This window comes from Phasianus colchicus, chromosome 3 (assembly GCF_987193195.1).
Source record: "Phasianus colchicus chromosome 3, bPhaCol1.hap1.1, whole genome shotgun sequence".
Classification (NCBI taxonomy): Eukaryota; Metazoa; Chordata; class Aves; order Galliformes; family Phasianidae; genus Phasianus; species Phasianus colchicus.
The window spans coordinates 64,210,194-64,226,855 of NC_143438.1; the positions used below are offsets into that span (position 1 = coordinate 64,210,194).

The 16,662-nt window shown below is 41.3% G+C and overlaps 1 protein-coding gene across 3 annotated transcripts in view; it reads right to left on the reverse strand.

The window, feature by feature from the left end:
- Positions 1-15,270, reverse strand: part of JPH1 (junctophilin 1) — an 83,288-nt gene extending 68,018 nt beyond the window's left edge. For all 3 annotated transcript variants that reach the window (XM_031604829.2, XM_090137726.1, XM_031604830.2), the window contains exons 1-2: positions 14,802-15,270; positions 7,025-7,781 (exon numbers count right to left, since the gene is read on the reverse strand). In XM_031604829.2, coding sequence (XP_031460689.1) covers positions 7,025-7,781; positions 14,802-15,180 — 1,136 coding nt within the window. In that variant the 5' untranslated portion in view covers positions 15,181-15,270. The remainder of the gene's footprint in view (positions 1-7,024; positions 7,782-14,801) is intronic.
- Between the last annotated feature and the right edge of the window lie 1,392 nt (positions 15,271-16,662).

A 16,662-nucleotide genomic window follows, 5' to 3' on the forward strand; every position in this document is an offset into this window, starting at 1 on the left:
TTTTAAGTGGAAATTTCTTTCCATCATAGAAATTCCCCTGAAAGACAAGAGAGACAGATACTGTTGGAGACTTCGTTTTTGAACAACTGTGGTAATACAGATCAAAACTGAGATGTTGTATAACTAACAAGAGTCACAGTAACAACTCATCTAATTCTTTGTCCACCAAAAAAAAAAAAAAGTCTTTTACTACAATGTCTCAATACCATCAAAAAAATCATTATGCTTTCATACACATCTGCTAGACTACCACTGTAATGATTCAGCTCATAAACAAAGCATTCTGGAAAATGAACAAGAAATCCTTATCCATGTAAACAAAGAAGCATTTTAAAAAGTTTATATATTTTAAAAATAAATAGAGTCAGAACTTTTCCTTTCGTGCTTAGTTTAAGCAGTAGTGCAGCTTATGTCTTGAAAGCAGAGAACACTTTCAATCTTAAACTATCAATCTGTAGATTTCAAGCAAGTTAGAAAAGTAATTGTGGGGTAACAAAATCTTTGTCTAGTACAAACTCATAGTGAGACCAATCACACTCCAGAACTGACTGCCCTTCACTTGCTGTTGTAGAACTGTTCCTGAAGGTATTAAGAAATGCTTGTTTGCATTCACACTAGAATCAGTGCAGGCCTTTCATTTTTTCTTTTAATATTCTTATTCAAACTTTTGGCTGTAAATAAGTGTATTTTGATATAGGCACTTCAATAAAAAAAAAAAAGTTCAAACACTTGAGGTTTTTTTAAATTTCTAGCTGAGTGTTAGCACAGTAATTTTATACATTTTCAGCCATAAAATCTTACTGCATTAAATATTAAGACAGCAAATCTGTATAAAGAAGTTTATACAGTTTGTTATTTCAAAAACATCATTATTCATACCACAGCAAATAATGGAGAAATGATCCAAAACTATATTCTTTTCCCAGTGAATTGTTTCTGAAATCTGAGTGAAAATGCGCCCCACTGAAGTCAGTGGTGTAACTCACAGGATCCAAGGAGCACACAGTTTCCTCTAAAGGATGCAGAATTAACATGAAAATTACCATCCATAGTAATTGAAGGCTTGAGGGTTTTTTTTGCATTCATTTTGTTACACTGCATTTTGTTGCATTCAAATATACTGTGTAGTAAAGTGATTAAAACTAAATTTGTTTTGAAACTAAGCAACTCATACTAAAGCAAGCAGTCTTATATAAACATTCAGTATTTGCTGGATCCTGTGCCTCAACACAATGCTCATATTTCAGTGATAGTAAATAAAGCACCTCAAAGATGTGCAGGGCAATAGTCTTACAAGTGTCCCCTTCTGTTTCTTGGGTAAAGCAAGCTTGGTAGAATTGGCCAAACCCACCACAGAAAGCTGTATGCAGTGCCCATTTTTCAGCACTGGCTGGGAGTACTGGAAGTTGTAATCTAGTGTGAAGACAAAGTATAGGACTCAACACACCTAACTGTAGTTCTTCCTCAAAATCAGTCTGTCAAGGTCAATCTGAGAGAAGCAGTCAGGGCAAGGCAACAAATACTATGAAGGAACCAGCTACTGAGCAATTTCTTCAAGTAAGTCCATCACATACAGCACAGCATACCAAAACTTACTCAGAATTGAGGTTATGAGAAAGATAAATGCTGCCCTACTGCCACCGCTGTGTTCTGGGGCAGATAAGTGAGCAGCGCGGTTCAGAGCAGGCACTGCCCAATCTTTAAGCCAATGCTAAGCTGCCAGGCCCAGGCCTGGCTGATTCAGTGCCAGGACAGGCTCTCTAAATTATCCTCAGCACTGAAAATGTCACAAGACAGCTACGAGCTCCAGAAGACCACCGTAACCCCACACATAACTGAGTCCAAAAGCATTGTGCTGGGTGGCAGCTCACAGGCCAGCCCTCCCGCCCCATCCTCCTGTGGCCCTTCCACCAGGCTGACGCTGCTCAGCAGCAGCCCCACAACACAAAGCTGGCTGCCCGCAGCACAGAGTCAGACCCAGAGTTTCAGTACTTTATGCAGCAATATAAAGGCCGTACCTAAGCCGTAGCATCTGTGGACTTGGAATCAAACATGTTAAAAATAAAATTGAGTAGTCTGAAAAAGCTGCTGTGAGAGAGAAATCGCTGCAGAAAAAGCACTGCTTAATCCCCTCTTAGAAGTGATCCCTGACTGGATGCTTGCAAGGTAAGGCTATCTAAGCACACACAGCTAATTAACAAGGAGCAATTGCTCTATATTATTAGCTGCACATATTAATTTTACTGCTATCTTGATCTCAGGCCCTTTCAGAGACGTGCCAGCTTTTTTTTCCATTTGTTGGACATCGCCATTTTCCCAGACTGCAAGGTCTTTAGTCAGGGTGATTTGTTTGCACTGTGCCTAACACAAAGGCACCATTATGCCAGACTGAAACCGCAGGTGCTTATGCAACACTGACAATGTAACTCTTCAGGTGGGCAAAAGGTCTTGCAGCATATTGTGACAACACAAGTTATTAAATTATCTCAAAATTGTGAAAGAGTTTTAGAAGTGTTTGTTTCCATGGAAAGCAGAATTAAAGATATATAGTTTACTTAATTCTTTAGCCTGTTTGTTTTATGAACTGAAAGATCAGTGGAGTACAAGGAAAAGATCAACAAGGAAACATTTTATTTCTTTTGATTTCTTTCTTTCCTTTCTCTCCATTATCACTATCATTCAACTCCTATTTCTTTTACTGTCTTTTCATCTTTTCTTTTTTAGTACTTGCAAAGTTCCTTTTTCTCCAGAGAGACAACGCTAAAAGGAGAATTTCTAGTTGAGTGTTAGCTAGGAACAATCTGAAGGGAGAAAAGACTGGCTGTGAGCTCTCAGTTCTGAACCTGTAATATTGACTTTCCTAGAAAGAATCCGGTGTATGAAAGACTGCATATAAACAAACATCATTCTTTCTGCTTCCAGTGCTACATATTCACTTACAGTATTCACACATTTAAAAACACCCAGAGATACTCAGTATGAGAATGCAGATTTATATTCAACTCCCAAATTCCAAAATTGCTACAGTTTATACTATTGTAAGTAGTGATAGAGGCAAAGTTAATAAACTAAATGCTCTTCCAAGGAGGACTTAAGACATTTTCATACTATAAAAGAAGTTTTCTAATATAATTCCAGTAAGCAAAAATAAAACGTAAAGAAAATCCAGTCTCTCATAGTGAACTTGCCAAGGCTTACCTCTTATAAGTAAGAAATATAACAGGAATAAAAAGAAAGTTCAAAATCCCTATGGTGAGAAGTATCTGGTATCAAATTTCTGTTTGACTCTTGCTTTGGTGGACTTTTGGGGATTTTTAATATCTTCCAAAACGTAAAGTACATATCCTACATATCCTAGCTTTTTTTTTTTTTTTTTTTTTTTTTGTAATGCATTTCACATGTGCTTGAAATAGACAGAAAAATAGACAGAAATCATTAAAATTTTCTGGAAGGGAGCATTTCCTTTTAGAGACCAAGCCCTCAAAAAATACCTAAAGTAAACCTGACCAGTTTCAGCACAAATTGGTGCTAAAGATGAATTTGATCTAATTACTGCTCATAATCACTTAAAAAAAAAAAAAAAAAAAAGAAGAAAAAAAGACCGTTAAATATCTTAAAAGGAACAAATATCTAACATACTTCTGTAATTCCACAAAATCTAGGATTTTTGTTTTTATACCTTAATATTTTGTCTTAAGTATAGTTAGGAAAACTATAATATACAAACTAAATTCCCAGGCTGCACTATCACTCTAAAACTACTGTTATTTGTTGCTAATGTATAATCTGTTATGGATAGAGATCTGTGTAGCAGAGGCTAGTAACTATTTCCCTCATATACCAGTTTTTCATACAACTGCACATTTTTATAAAGCTTCCTCTTCCATCTTTAGAGAAACAATGCTGCTGCAACTAAACACTTCAGTAATACCTCAAAACCCCAACGGATGAGTCAAGAGAGCCACTGTAAGTTCAGGCTCAGGGAAGCTACATTTAATCCAACTTTTAGATCTTTCTTCATACACCAAACTATCATGATAGATAAAGAGTGACTACACAGATTATTATGGACTTTTAGATATTAAAGGCCATCAAGAATATAAAGCAAAACAGTGGCTGGTCTTGCTGATGACGGTGTGGACATCTGCAACAGGTCAAACTATCAGCCAAACCTGGCACAATCAGCAGGGAACTATGAAGAGGAGAATGGAGTCTGGTTTCCTTTAGCTCAGCAAACATTTAGGGAATGAACAATACAGGAGCAAGAGCACACAGCCTGAAAGGAAGGTGTCTGACTATGGCGAGTCAGGGTTTCTAGCTGTTTGGAATAGAAGAGTGTGTGTGTGTGTGTGTGTGTCTGTGTAAGACAGGAAAGGTTTATGTAGAGTGATCTTCCACAGTGGAAATCTACAGTGAGTGAGCATGCATTGCTATTGACATCCATCAGTCAGGTTATACACACAGAAAGTTTTAAAGGCCATATGGGCAGAAACACTTCTGTGTCTGTATTATATGTTAGAGAAATGAAAAAGAGGCACTCCTGGATTTCTCCCTCTCCCCTCCACCCATAATACTGATCATTAGGAAACAGACAAGACAACCATTCATCTAAGACACTGCAGAAATACTACTATCTGAGGCAGGTGCAGCTGAAGTCTCCCAGACTCTTCCCAATCTCTCCTCACCTAAGTAAAGGAAAATAATTGCTCAATTCCTATCACCATGCTTCCAGCACGGTGAGATTTTGCAAAAGTTATGTTTGTAGAAATTTCCCAGGGGCAATATTCTGCATCAGTAATAGGGTAATCTCACTGTAAATCAAAGGTATTTCATTTTTGTTGACTAGACAGCAACATTTATCACTCTAGTAAACTAGCAGTCACAAATCAATAGTGAACCTCAAGTTTCCAAATGATAGAAGCAAGTTCTCTCATCCTGAAACAGGACTAATCCAGTCAGTCCAGAATGCTCTTCTAGAAACTCTTCTAGATGATCTGACTCTTGGATAGTCAGTATTATTGACTCTGCCAGCATGACAGACCCTTAGTTCACATAATGCCATGGACTTATTCCCAGTTGTTGATCCTAAAGGGAATTCTGAAAACTTGAGAGATGGGAAGCATCATGTCTTCCCTACTACATGAGTCCCATATGCACTCACAAGGGAAGTTTATGTAATATTTATGCTTGATGTTGTTTGATTAGGTGTCAGGCTTCTTTGCCTTTGACTCTGTGCCAGTACAGCCAGTGCAAGGCTGCTAAAAGAGAGGAAACTTGTACCTGCAGCCTTGATAACAGTACAGGTAATCACAGGACTGTGTCTGACAGATACTCAACTGAGAAACCAAAGGAGTAGCGCACGGTCATAGGTGCACTACTACAGATGACTTCCACTGCCCACTTTCAAGAACTTCTTTTCAAGAAATAAACACTATTTTTATGGATAGCTCCAAAGAAGAAGCAATTTGAGAAGGAGGGACAGGAAACAAAACACTTTAGAGCCATATCTCTTCTTAAGGGGGAAGTGCATACACTGCACCTTGTAACTGAACGATCTCAGGCCATAGTTTTGTTAACATCTTTATATTGACTCAAAGTGGTGATTACCGTATCCACGCATTCTGTCACTCATTTTTGAGAGCTAGGGCTTACATACTGACAAAACATGAATGGGATCCAGGAACTTCTTAAAGTTAGCTATTACGGCTCTGCTTCACTAACACAGTAAGCTGTCATATAATGCCTTACATGTATTTATAGAAGCAGTAGAATATATGCTACCCTCTAGTTACTTTGGTGCCCAGTGCTCATAAAGCTTCTTGAACAGTACTCTAAATTCTTCATATTTATGTCTCAATTACTTTTTGCTATGAGCCATCTACGTATTTCAGCTTTCCCACTTATGTAGTTTTCGGTCTTTTCTGTATTTTTGATAACAGTCAGAAAAAGGAGAGTCACTGAACATACACTACTGACCATACTAAATCAGGAATCAGTTGTTCAGCTGTAAGTGTAATGTGACAGCCTCTTTCTAAAATAGCAGGAAGATTTTCTTTCATGCACATTTCTGGGTTCTTTTTTTGGTCCACAGCATATTTCAAGAAAAGCCTGCCTGAGGAAACAGACCAAAACCAACAACAGAGAAACTGCTACAGAAACTTATCTGAAGGCATTAAAAATTAAATAGCTTTTTAAAGAGCTCTCAGTCTTTATAGTAAAACCTATTAACGTTGTCCAGACTGATCTAATTAATTCCATTTCAGACAACTCTGTTTGGTTGTTGGTTAGGAGCCCGAAGCAGAAGTGACATTTTTTCCTATAACTCTTAATCATATTCCTTCACTTTTCCCTTCCATCTCAAACACTTGACGGTGGGGAGAAGCCCACTGCTATTTGAAGAGGTGGTCACAAAAGCCTGATGAATTCAGACTGCAGGAGAGCAATACTTCAAAGCTAATGAAACCTCATACAAACATTCTTTTCAGCAGTTACTCTTCTGGCAACTGAAACAACAGCCTCTAATCACAAGAGCCTCAACCATTATTCTTACACTGTTCACTCCCTCAGATAAATACTTGCATGTTAAGATCCCCAGTGGAAAATGTGTAATTTTAAGAGTCTCAGAGGATTCCCCCAAAATTATCAACACAATAAGCACAACTGCTTATGGGAAGATATACCTTTGTCACTTCACATTCCCCACATAATTTCATACATTTCCTTAGCAGTTTTATGTTCCATGCAGTAAGGACATACTGCAGCAGCTCTTAAGGTAGAAACGTACAAGCCTAGAAATCTACTTTCATATTATGGAATATATGAATAACTTTAGTCAAATAAGTTGAAGTTTTAAGTTTCATATGTCTAATTTAAGTTAAGCCAATTAGGTACACATTTGAAACTGAAAGACAACATTTAAACACTTGCACTTTTGAATACTTCGTCATCAGTAAGAGCTCACTTACTATAAGATCTTTTTCCCCAAGAAGTCAATGACGAGCAAATATATTTTGCAGTAACATACCTTGAAGTTGCAATTTCCACTTTCGTTCTTGCCATGGCAGCCGCTCGCTGTGCACCCTCTATTGCTCTATCCACTTTTTCTCTAGTTTTTGTGTTTCGTATTGGTATAAGTTGCTTTCTTATTCCACGAACCAAAACATTATTTTTGTATTTTCCTTCTTCTTTGGTGCCATCTGGAAACATGGTACATCCATATCCGTGCCTCCTGTTATTTAGCCATTCTCCTTCATATTTCATGCCATTTGAACGCTCACTAACACCAAAACCACTGCGCTTGTCATTCTTCCATTCACCCATATAGGTTTCTGTCGTGGTGGCATCAACGTGGTCTTCCATAGGACAATAATCACAGTCACCATCTCCAAAACTAATTGTAGAGTTGGCATCACTGGAACTAATTCTGCTCATAGCAGCATCACTCCTGACGGAGCTCCGTTTGCTAGATATTGAGGATCTAGATTCAGATTTTCTAAGTTTTATACTACCAAGAAGGGATCCTCTTCTGAATAAGCCTCCTTTTTTCTTAATTCCCATGGCTTCTGCTTCACTGTGAAAATTGAGCACAAAACCTCCTCTTGTTCCAGCCGGACTGTCTGCAGTGATGTCATGCAGAACGGTGCCATTGCTCTGTTCACTTCGAAGTGAAGCTAGAGATGTTCGTAGAGGTGAACGGATCACAGTTGCCATGCCATAGGGTACACTCTGACGTACACCATATCCATGTCGCATTCCTCCTGTCCATTGTCCCTGGTATGTACCTTTTAAAGTAATTAGCAGAAATTAAATTTAGAAAGTTGTAGAAGACCTACCAGTCTACATTCAACATGCTATTGGCAACACCGTGCTGTTAAGTCTGTTTTAGGAAACTAGAAACAGGAGAAAAAAAGATTACAACACATGGGACTACACAAACTACATACTTTTTGTTACTTGTTTTTTTTCATAAATCATTTTTTCCCTTAACAAGGCCCTTGCTTTCCAAGCTGCAGTAGTTTATTTTGACAACTAAAACACAGTAGCTATCATCGTAAGTGTTTTTTGAGCAGTTCTGCCCAGGGAAGAAATTTCAAAAGAAATCTGAAAGGCAGAACTCCCTCAATGTTTTTTAAAGGGAACAACAAGGAAGAGAGAAAAGGGTGGAGGGAAAGAAAGCAGGGAGGAAGCGGAGCACTTGGGCTCTTTCATCCAGCTGCTCACAAGGAGAGCTAGTGGGACGAGTAAACATCCTGTTTTTTTAAGACAACTGCAGACCTCTCCCTGTCATGACATACTCAACAACCTACTAAATTGTCTTGATCACAAGGCCCACCTGAAGACCGCTGTTATGAAGCCCTATCACACAATCAAATATTTTAAAAAGATTTTGAATGTACTTGAATGGAAGGAAATGATAAAACGCTACAAACAAAACCTCCATATATATTGCTTTTTATGAACATTTTTTTGTTTACTCAATATGATAAACAAAGTACACTAGCTACCTAAAATACTGGCAGTATAAAGCAAGCTACACTTAACTCTAACTACCCTTTCTGAAGAAGGAGTCACAGGAAAGCAGCAGACTACCTTCACTGCCACCTCATCCGTTGAGTAATTCCCAGAAGAGTAGGTCCTTTGCTTGAGAAGTAGCTGAACTCAGGTTTAAAGATACAAAAATATTCAAGCTATTTGACAGTCATCAAAAATATGAAAGGCTGCTGTGACACAAAAATACAATCAGATTATTTTTCTATTTACATTCTGCAGTATGTTGTGACAGAAATGCAAAGGCTTTTCTACTTTTTTTGCCTTCCATTTATGCTGCAGTATATACAGAAGACAAGACAGTAATAAACAGAGTATGACACACCACCCTATCTATAACTACGTTCCATTGTTTATACTGCGGCCATAATTATTTTTGAGTGTTTTTTCAAAAAGCAGTACAAAGAAGAGCAACACGGTATTTGATATGAGAATACATGCTTATCTGTGTACATGCAAAGCTGCATCTGAGCCAAGAAACAGCATTATCATCAGATTACTGTTTCAGACTATTTTATTTCTTGTATTCTCAAAAAGCATTTTCATTTTGATAAGACACACGCTCCCATGCCTGGGCTCTGTAAGCCAAAGGAAGGTGTGAGGTGCCCCACTGCTGGCAAACAGAAGATAACTTGCTTTCTAAGATCATTTCACTGTAATCCCTATGAAACTTCTTCAAGAGAGACAAAAAAAAAAAAAAAAAAAAAAAAAAAAGATTTCTCATCCACCTACTACTATTTCTTTTAAAAGCTATTTTGACTCTGAATATTCATACAGAAGCATGAATAAGCTCTCCCTAAAATATCTTTGAGCTTATTTTGCTTCAACTGAGTACATATTAAAAATGATTCTTCAGAGAACTAAAGATCAAACGTCAAATTCCATGACTAAACAAAGTTTTGTAAACATATTTGTGGAATACCTAGAGTTTCAGATGCAGCTCAAAGATTCAATTGCTTTGATATTGAATCTCCTTTGCATAAGCATGGTATTTTGGCTGTGCTGGTGTCAATTATCTATCGATTACTGTTTCACTGTATTACCTCTTCAGCTAAGCTGCATTTCAATGTTAACATGCAACAATTACATTTACATTTGTGAGATTTCTTTCTTATATAATACTAAATAGGTTTGACAACATAACTATTTTGTGTTGGTAGAAAATTCTACTAAGTGGAAGGTTTTTGTTTTAACAGATGGCTGCTGACATAAACCAACAACTTTCTTCGTTTCTTTCTCATTCTCTGTATCCTGGATACCTATTGCTGTATTGCTTGTAAGGGTGCTGAATTCCAGAAACATGATTATTTTAAAAAACTCAGCATATGGAGAAGAACAAATAGAGACACGAGCACAAAACAGCAATATGACATACACTGAAAATACTGCAAAAAAAAAAAATGATCATATGGTAGTCTTTTTCTTAATTAAACAGACATTTCACAGAGATATATTAATATTTTCTGGGCATAAATGACTACATTTTGTCCTCAATTATAACTGGAAAAACCCTAGTATCGTAATGACATGCTGAAGCAAAGAATCTGGCAAGGTACACTGCACTGCTACATGTAACAATCTAATATTCTGCATCAGTTCGTTAACTTCATTTGAAAATAATAAATCCAATTCTAATTGTGATTATATCCCAGAATTACATTACAGCAGTATAACTGTGGCTCTCCACATTGCTATTTGAGTGTCTGATTCAAAGCAGAAACAATCCCTTTCAGCACAGAATTTTATAAAAGTATAAATGGCCTGCCTATGCTCCATTTTTTCTTACTAATATTTTGACTTGAAAAAAAAAAAAAAAAAAGCTCAAAAATAGTTAATCAAATTAGGATTCACGTTTTTCCCTGCTCTTTAGATAGAAGTGGTTACTGTTGCCCAAAAGGGTATTAAAATGAGGGCAATTGATGTGCTGCTGTTTACTTGTCAGATTTTTCTTTCTACTAGGCCAATAAAATCAATGCCAGTGTCTTCTAAAGAGAAAAGAGCAAATGAGGCAATGAAAGATTCATAGTGAACTGGCTCTTGAAAGAGATTTAGTTGGAATTTTATGCAGCCTTGGAGGCAACAAGGATTTTTTCTAATATAAGAAATTTGTAAGAGAGAAGGTTCAATACTAGTGCTAGAAAGCTGATGCTTTCCTTGATTTTTTTAACTTAAATGTTAAAGGAAAGATATTTTAATGGTACACGGAGGGCAGTTTACAGAATAAGATGCAACAGACCTGTAGAATCATAGAATGGCCTGGGTTGAAAAGCACCACAGTGATCATCTAGTTTCAACCCCTCTGCTATGTGCAGGGTTGGAAACCTAGAGCCACATCCAGCCTTGCCTTGAATGCCTCCAGGGATGGGGCATCCACAATCTCCTTGGGCAGCCTGTCCCAGTGTGTCAGCACCCTCTGTGTGAAAAACTTCCTAGAATGGAGACTTTAAGTACCATGATTTATCATATCAGACTATAAATGCATTATCTCCTTCATCAGAAGAAATTATAGACATCTTCAAACAATCAAGGTATTTGGTATGTTAATATTGTAATATAAAACACTACAGCATACAGTACAAGACGATAAAACAGCTCTTCTTATGAATAAAGATAGAAACGTGGTATCTACCTAGCTCTATACATGGATATAAATATGAATGATAACATCAACACATCATTTCTCATTTCATCATATATTATAATGCACTGTCTGTAGCATTCACTGAGGGTCAACTTTTAAATTTTTGATTACCACTGTGATCACGGAGCTAATTTAAAACTGTATTTGACCATAAAACATAAACCTTACTTTCTAAAAGCCAGGCTTCTTGTAGCAAAAAAACCCAATCATTCAGCAACAGCTTCTACTGACCGTGGTGCCCCTGAGCAGATGTTCATATTTTCAGCCCGAAAACTAACAGAAAGTGTACTTTTAAATTTTGTTTTTGCTGACGAACTGCTGTAAGGTAGAATGTCATAACCTGTCTCCTTAGAGCTACATCGTGCCATCCTTTCCCAGACTCCCAACTGTATCTTAGAGCTGTAAATGTCATTGCCTACTTGTGGCTCAAATGTAAAACTGTGCCGTAAAAAAGCATGGAGGCCACTGCACTAGGAACTGCCTGACCTACTCACAACCTTTACATTCATCTTCTGTGGTTTAATAATTTAGGTGCCACCTTAATGTTTTCACATGCTCTTCAGACTCAAACATTAGATAAACAAACACCTAGAAAGCTGACTTCTTAGAAATCAATGAACGCATGCAATGCCGATGGCCTTTTCTTCACATGCATTTGCCACTACAGATCAACAACACACGTTCTTACAGCAGTACTCCTGTTACTGCTACTGCTGGCAGTATCATAAGTTGCTAACTAATTTACACATACTGAAGCATCAAATTAGGCTGCAGTCCCTCAGTAAACAATTTTCAGGTAGGCAAGTGGATTCACGCGGATCCAGGGAAATCAAGGCAGCATGGAGGAGGCACAGAACTCCAGATCATTGTAGGGTGCAACCTGAAGGGTCACTTGAAGGCCAAACATAGGCATGTGCAATGAACAGAGGACCATGATCCACATATAATTCACAGTGTTTTTCTCAAAGACTCAATGGAGCGACAATTTTAATGCATTCAGACAAGGCACGATCCATACTACTGACAACGTGCAAAGCAGTGTGTGCAGAAACACTGAGGACTGCCACTGGTATTTGTGTTCCCTTTTCCTTCCTCAACTTCATTTACTAATATCATCAAAGCAATTAGAAATAACCTATTACTAATACAAACAAACAAAAACACAAAAAACCCACAACAGTAAAAAGGCCAGTATTTTAGTGAGTTTGAAACAAAGTGGCAGTTTGCATAGTAAAACCCATCATTTTCCAGTATTCTCAGGTCAGAAACAGCTTTCCTGTAATTATTTCACAGTGTATTAAAGACACATATGTAAATCTGGCTGCCTTGTAAAAGCATTTCAGACATTCTTTTAGTGTGCAGATACAGCCGTTGTACCCAGAGCATGAAAACAAAGATCCATCTGCAATCATCTGACATATCGCCTGGCTTCATTCACAAATGCTTCTATTAAAATCAATGGGATTCACACCTTCTGTCCACATGAATTGAAATGTCTAAAAGACTGGGACTTTACTAGCAGATTTCAGTTAATAAAAATAAAGAATTTACAGAGGAAGCTGTTCATTCCAAGTGCTGTTTCAGACAAAGGGTTTCCTGTTGGTTTAAAGCCTAAAAATTTACAGATTTTAACCACTGAATTATCAGTATTATAGTGAAATAAAAAGTATCCACAAGAAGTCTAAAGATGGAGATACAAGGAACTTTGGTTTGTGAAACTCAGTAGCAATTTATTTTTCTGGATAAGAAAAACAAACAACAACAACAACCAATCAAAACTATGGCCACTAAGAATTCAGCTTCTGAGTTACGAGACAAAATAAATCTGAACAAAATTCAAAATGTATTATGTGATGAAAGTGAAACTGAAAATTTATCTATGTGGGTTTGGTTAGGCTTTTAAATCCTCAAGACAATAGCCAAGCTGAGTGTGATCATCAGAGCTTTCCACATCAGAAAACCGTTTCCACGTAGTTACAAATATGCGCAATCAAGGGGATTAGAAGAGTTCAGGGTACAAAAAACATAACACTGCATTTTCTCATGGAAATGAATCTCACCCAATTCACTACACTCTGTATTTCAGAAAAAGCAGAAGGGGAAAGTACTCCACCTGTAAACATCTCTTTTGCATAATACAAAATCATCTATTCTGTGATGCTATTTGTGCAGTTCTGTCACAAATCCCTTAACAAAACTCCCTAAAGAAACCAGCAGCAGCACCATTCAACAGATCTGATAAATAGGCTGGTCCTTTAATCTCCTCATTACGAAGTTACAAGTTACCACTAATTTAGTTAAGTTCTATTTCTTGCACGTTACACGTGCAGCTTGCTCAACATTGCAGCAAGCAGTATTTCCTTAAAAAATAGCACACCTCTAATCCTAAAACTGAGATCAGCTCTTTCATTTACAATGGGACAAATCAACCACAAAACTGCATGGCCTGGAAGGGACCTTAAAGATCACCCAGTTCCAACCCCCATGCCATGGGTAGGGATGCCCCAACTAGATCAAGCTGAAGAGTAACTCCACGCAGGTTGAGGTGGCACTTTCACTGATGTCAGTAACGTTCCAGCAGCAGAAGGCTAATTTAAAAACACTGGGATTACTTCTCCACACAACATGTGAAATGATGCAGGCGTGGTAAGATGAGGTGGAACTAACCCATCAAGTGAGCAGAGTCCTGAGTGACCCCACTAAGCCTGAGCTCGAAAAGCACTGCTAAAATGGGTGTGGGGTGCCCAGCCCTACTGCATGCATCTGTCTTCCTATGGTGAGCTAGGGGGTGAGGTGGTTTCATCCATCACTCGTCCAGCTTCTGTGCGTTTCAAACTGCAATTGCATTTGAATACAGTGCAAGTCATTGCACGGAGGTGCAGCTAAGTTTCACTCATGTCATGCACATTCGGTATCAGCTTCACTACAGTTGAGTTTATGAGTGTAAACCAGCGTACGTTATCAGTGTAGGGAGGAAACACGGCGACATGGGATGAGGCTCTGTTCTGAAGTTTACAGTATTTTACCACGGAAACAGTGGTGAGAGAGTCACAGAACCACAGCACATCCCAACTTGGAAGGGTCCCACACGGATCACTGTGTCCAACTGCTGTCCCCTCGCAGCACCAACCAATCCAAGCCCCACTTCCAAGCGCCCCTTGAGCTCCGGCTTCGGTCACCGCCCTGGGCAGCCTGTTCCAGCCCACCACCCTATAGCGAACAGCCTTCCCCTAACCCCAGCCCGACCCTGTCCGAGGCTCCAGGCGCAGGGATCTCGCCCTCCTGACCCTCGGCGAGCCCGGCAAGCGCTGCGGGGAGCTGCCCCGCCACGGAAAGCCGCGGGCTGACCGCGGTTAGCCCGGGCTGGGAGACCGCGATAAGCCGGGAGCGCCGCTCGGCCGAGCCCCGGAGCGGCCGTTAACGCCGGGCGGGGCGGCGCTGGGCACCTGTGGCGCCCGGTGCGCCGAGGAATCCTCGCCGCCCGGCGGCGCGACGCCCGACGGCGATCGGGTCCGGGCCCTGCCCGCCGAACGCGCGCTCACGCAGGCGCGCCCCCTTCTCGCCCCCCACCGCCGCCGCTGCCGCGCGCGGGGCGCCCCCCGCCGGCGCCCACCTCCGTCGCCGTAGGTCTCGACGCCGTAGCCGTCCTGCAGCCCGTTGCTCCAGGTGCCCTCGTAGCGGGCCGGCGTGCTGAGGCTCTGCCGCACGCCGTAGCGCCCCTTGAAGCCGTGCGACCACTCGCCGCGGTACATCCACCTGCCCTTCGTCTCCACGCCCAGCCCGTGCCGCTTGCCCTGCGCCCAGTAGCCCAGGTAGGTGTTGCCGCTGGGCCAGGTGTAGCCGCCCGCCACCTCGAAGCCGTGCGACCAGGAGCCGGCGTACTCGCCCTGCCCCTTGGGCCCGGTGCAGATGCCGTGCCCGTGGGCTTTGCCGTCCTCCCAGCCGCCGCAGTAGGTACCGCCATCGTCGAAGTCGAACCGGCCGCCCGTCATCCAGGGCAGCGGGGCGAGCGCGGCGCCGCCGCCGCCTCCCACCCGCCCGCCTGCCTGCCGCCCGGCCCGCCGCTCCCCGCGACTGCGAGCGCTCCGCCGCCGCCCGCCCGCGCCCAGCCCGGCCCAGCCCAGCCGCAGCCCGGCGGCGGCAGCGAGCGGCGCCCGCCCCCCGCTCCTCCCCGCCCGCCCCTCCCCGCCCCCGCCCCCGACCGCCGCCGCCGCCCCCGGGAGCGGGCGCGGGAGGCCGCCCCCGTAAGGTGTCCCCCCGGGCGGGGACGGCGGGAGGGGGGTCCGCGCACTGAGCTCCTGTGGGCGTTGTGAGTGGCTGCAGCCTGGGAGGTAGCGTGCTCACAGGTGGAACTGAAATGTGTCGGTCTTTGGGCTCTAACGCTGCTTTTAAGTTAAAGTCGCAGGTGCAGAGCTGTGCTTTGTCCGTGTCTTCAATCACACCCCAATCCCGCTGTCCCAAAGGGGCATACGGCCGCAGAAACTCAAGCCTCGAGAGCTGAACGAACGCCTTCCAAGGACGGCGCTGGGAACTCGGTACAGAACCTCAAGTTGTGCCCCAGCTCCATGACCTTCGGCTGACTGAATGGCGTTAAACGCTGCCAAGTCTTCCTCTAGGTATTTGATAATCAGATAAAAATACAGGGGTGAATGACGGGAGAAACAAAAGAGCATAGAACTAGTGGAGAAGGAACTGAAAGGTGGTGTTGTCCCAGGGCATCTCTTCTGAAGTCTGGGCTTTGTGTACGTTTGCAGCCGTACACTAAGAGTGGAAAGAAATCTGAAAGCAAATGTCCCTTTTCAATGGGGATTCTGTAAAAAGCATGTGAATCATACTTGCAAATCTTCTATGCTGTCTGGACACAGAAGAGTGGGGAGACGGCCAGAGTGATGTTAGCAGAAGTTCATAGGATTTACTGGTAAGGGTAGAAACTAAACTGCAGATGAAGAATTTCAGTACGTGAATGTTTCAGTATGAACTATCAGAAGCTGGAAGCTAAGCTTCAGAAACTAATGCCAAATTCAGCCCAACAATAAGCAGTTTTGACTTAAACTGAAGGAAAATATAGCGCATATTAAACATTCAATTTTAGCTGAGTAAATTGTCAAGCTTTGTGCTTCGCACCACACTGTTCTGCGCACATCTTTGTGCTCGTGTGGGCAGCACCAAAGAACCTGCTCTTCCCACTGTCACTGCACCATGTCCCACCTCATCTCCTTTGATCAGAGGAAGTGTGTGCTATGAAGCCCAAAAAGGGGCTTCGGGATTTCTTGTTCTGCTGGAAAATGCATAGATAGATGTGTTTGTGTACACATATTTGCATGCATATGAAGAGAATAAGCCAAAATTGAAGAAATATGTCTTGTCCATGGGAATACAGGGATGTTTCAATGCCCCTTTGTGCCCTGGGGATTTTGCTCTGTATCTGAGGAATGTGAAAAACCAGGCAAGAATGTCCTATCTCTGTCAAAGAC